Source organism: Nestor notabilis, unplaced genomic scaffold (assembly GCF_000696875.1).
Source record: "Nestor notabilis isolate BGI_N333 unplaced genomic scaffold, ASM69687v1 scaffold13775, whole genome shotgun sequence".
NCBI classification, from domain to species: domain Eukaryota; kingdom Metazoa; phylum Chordata; class Aves; order Psittaciformes; family Psittacidae; genus Nestor; species Nestor notabilis.
Window position 1 is genome coordinate 11,065 of NW_009927984.1, and position 2,628 is coordinate 13,692.

At 53.1% G+C, this 2,628-nt stretch overlaps 1 protein-coding gene across 1 annotated transcript in view; it reads left to right on the forward strand.

Moving 5' to 3' along the window:
* TMEM214 (transmembrane protein 214) overlaps positions 1–1,506 on the forward strand; it is a gene marked incomplete at its 5' end in the record, with an annotated part of 12,557 nt that extends 11,051 nt beyond the window's left edge. The window contains 2 exons of the mRNA XM_010014311.1: positions 995–1,146; positions 1,380–1,506. Of these exons, the coding sequence (XP_010012613.1) occupies positions 995–1,146; positions 1,380–1,506 (279 nt within the window). The remainder of the gene's footprint in view (positions 1–994; positions 1,147–1,379) is intronic.
* Positions 1,507–2,628: the final 1,122 nt, after the last annotated feature.

The following is a 2,628-nucleotide window of genomic DNA, read 5'->3' on the forward strand; positions in this document are numbered from 1 at the left end:
AAGAGCTTGTGTTGGGGGCAGGAGGTGGGGGGAGAGGCCTAAATGAGGAATCATAAAATGATTTGAGTTGGAAGGGACCTTAAAGCTCATTTAGTTCCAACCCCCTGCCATGGGCAGGGGCACCTTCCGCTAGACCAGGTTGCTCTAAGCCCTGTCCAACCTGGCCTTGAACACTGCCAGGGATGGGGCAGCCACAACTTCTCTGGGCAGACTATGCCAGCACCTCGCATCCCTCGCAGGGAAGAACTTCTTCCTAAGATCTCATGTAAATCTCCCCTCTGTCAGTTTGAAGCTGTTCCCCCTTGGCCTATCCCTACAGACCCTTGCAAAAAGACATACTATATTACTACAAATCCAGAATTACCCATCCCACACAGGAAGTAGCTCAGCAGAGCACAGGTCTCACCCCTCAGCCTGCCCACTCAACAGGTGCATTCTGTGACCTCCCTAGCACTGCTGTAGACATCACATGCCATTGCCAACCCTGTTTTCCTTCACAATGCTCCTTTTGAAGCATTTCTGTAGTTCCCTCCACTGTGACCCGTGTGGTGCCACACACCACCTCACAAACCAGGCTGTGAGGGCAGCGCTGTTTGTCACCCATGTCAGCCTGTCCCAGGGCTGACAAGACCCCCAGCACCCTCAGTAGGAAAGGGAACCACCACAGCAACATCTTTGTCGCTATTCCTGGCTGTCAGCTGCGAACCCACTGGTGCAGGTGGCTATGGGGTGAGGGTGACCTTAGCATGGCTGCCCTGCAAAGAACATCTCAATGGTAACCCACCAGTTCCCTGAATATCGGCAGTTTGGTGGAAAGGGGTTACTTTGGCACCCACAGAGCGCAGGTAGCTGCAGCCCACAGAGGAGAGGTGCAGTGCCCAACCAGTCAGGGGACAGCCCAGTTTGGCAGATCCTCTGGGACACCAGGCTCCTCAGAGAACCCAAACCTGAGGGGTTGGTGTTGAACCCACATTATCTCTCTGTGCTCCCACAGCTCCAGTCCCAGCTCCCAGAGTCCCTGCTGCACTTCGCTGAGTGTGTCAGAGAGCTGCTGCTCTTCCTGGTGCGGAGCTGCCTGCTGCCGCTGCTGGAGTGCATGGCTGCAGTGCTGGAGCGGGGTTGGAAGTCCTGTGTCGATTCCTGCAAGTGAGCATCCCTACCTCTCTGCTCCCCTGGGACACCCATGAGGTGGCCAGTATGGTCCCTGCTATGGCAGTAGAGGCTGTCCCAGTCCAGGCAGGGGGTGGTTCCTCATCCAGCTCTGCTGAAGGGTCTGGGATGTGGCAGTGGGTTGTGGGGGTCCTGTACCCATTCTGCGCTCATGACTCTGGGGCTAGGTCACCACTGCTGCCTGTAACCTGTTCTCATTGTTTTTCCAGCGGAGAAGTGTCATGGGACTGCGTGAGGGAACACCTGATGAGCTTTACCTATTCTTCCTGGATTTACCTGCAAAGCACAACAGTAGCCGTCAAAAACTGGGCCTTGGCTATGATTTCTGGATACTGATCCAATACTGGAGGAGCAGGGATATGGTTGTGCTGTCTCCTTGCCACCAAGGAGAACAGATGCACCAAGGAGTATCTCCAGTGCAGCTTGGTTGGCTGTAGGATGGAGACGCCGAGGGCAATGCACGTGTGGGGACTTTGGGCTCAAATCGGGGCTTACACGCGAGGTTTTGGGGTTTGTTTTTTTCCTGGGGCGAGAGACACACATCCAGGTTTTCCACACCCTGTGAATTAGCTCTGGTGTTTTTCCTGTCCCTTTATCTAGGTCTTAACAGGGAAAGTGGCCCCTGTACCCCTGTATTTTGCCTGCACCAAAGGATGGGGTGTGGACACACACAACCCCCCTACACACTATCCACAGGTCAATGAACTGGACTGTTTTCTATATTAGTTTTTTTATTTTCATTTTAATTACTCCGTAGCCGGTTTATTCCCCTCTGGGGCTGCCCCTTCCCTGGCCCTGGGTCCTGGTTGGGACGCTGGCGCAGCAGGGCCGTGGTTCGATGGATGGCTGGTGCCGAGTTCGATCTCCACCTCTGGCAGTTGTGGTGCCTCGGCAGGGTCTGTGTGTGTACACACGTGTTTGTATGGATGTGTGTGTGTATATTTGTATTTATACACGTCTGTATATATTTCTGTGGGAGTGTGTGTATATAGATGTATGCATATGCGTGTGTGCACGCATGTATGCGTATGTATTGGGGGTTGTGCACATGTATATGGGTGTGCCTGTGTGCAACATGTGTTTTCATGTACGGGGGTGTGTATATGTGTGCTATGAATGTAGATACAGATGTGTGGGTAAAGCTGTGTGCATATATGTATATGTGCTTTTATGTATGTGTGTGTAGGTATGTGTTCATATATAGATGTGTGCACGCATGTGTGCCTGTGCATGTGATCTTACGCACCTATGTGCACGTACACATGGTTTTATGTACATGTATGTGTATATGTGGATGTGCGCATACACATGTGTGCTACGCATGTGTGAGCACACGTGTGTGCACGTGTGTGTAAGCATAGATGTGCCCACGGACACCCGGACCCAGGGGCGTGGCTAGTGGTGGGGGTGTGGCTAGCGTGGGGGCGCTGACCAACGAGAGGGCGCGTTGTTTGGGGG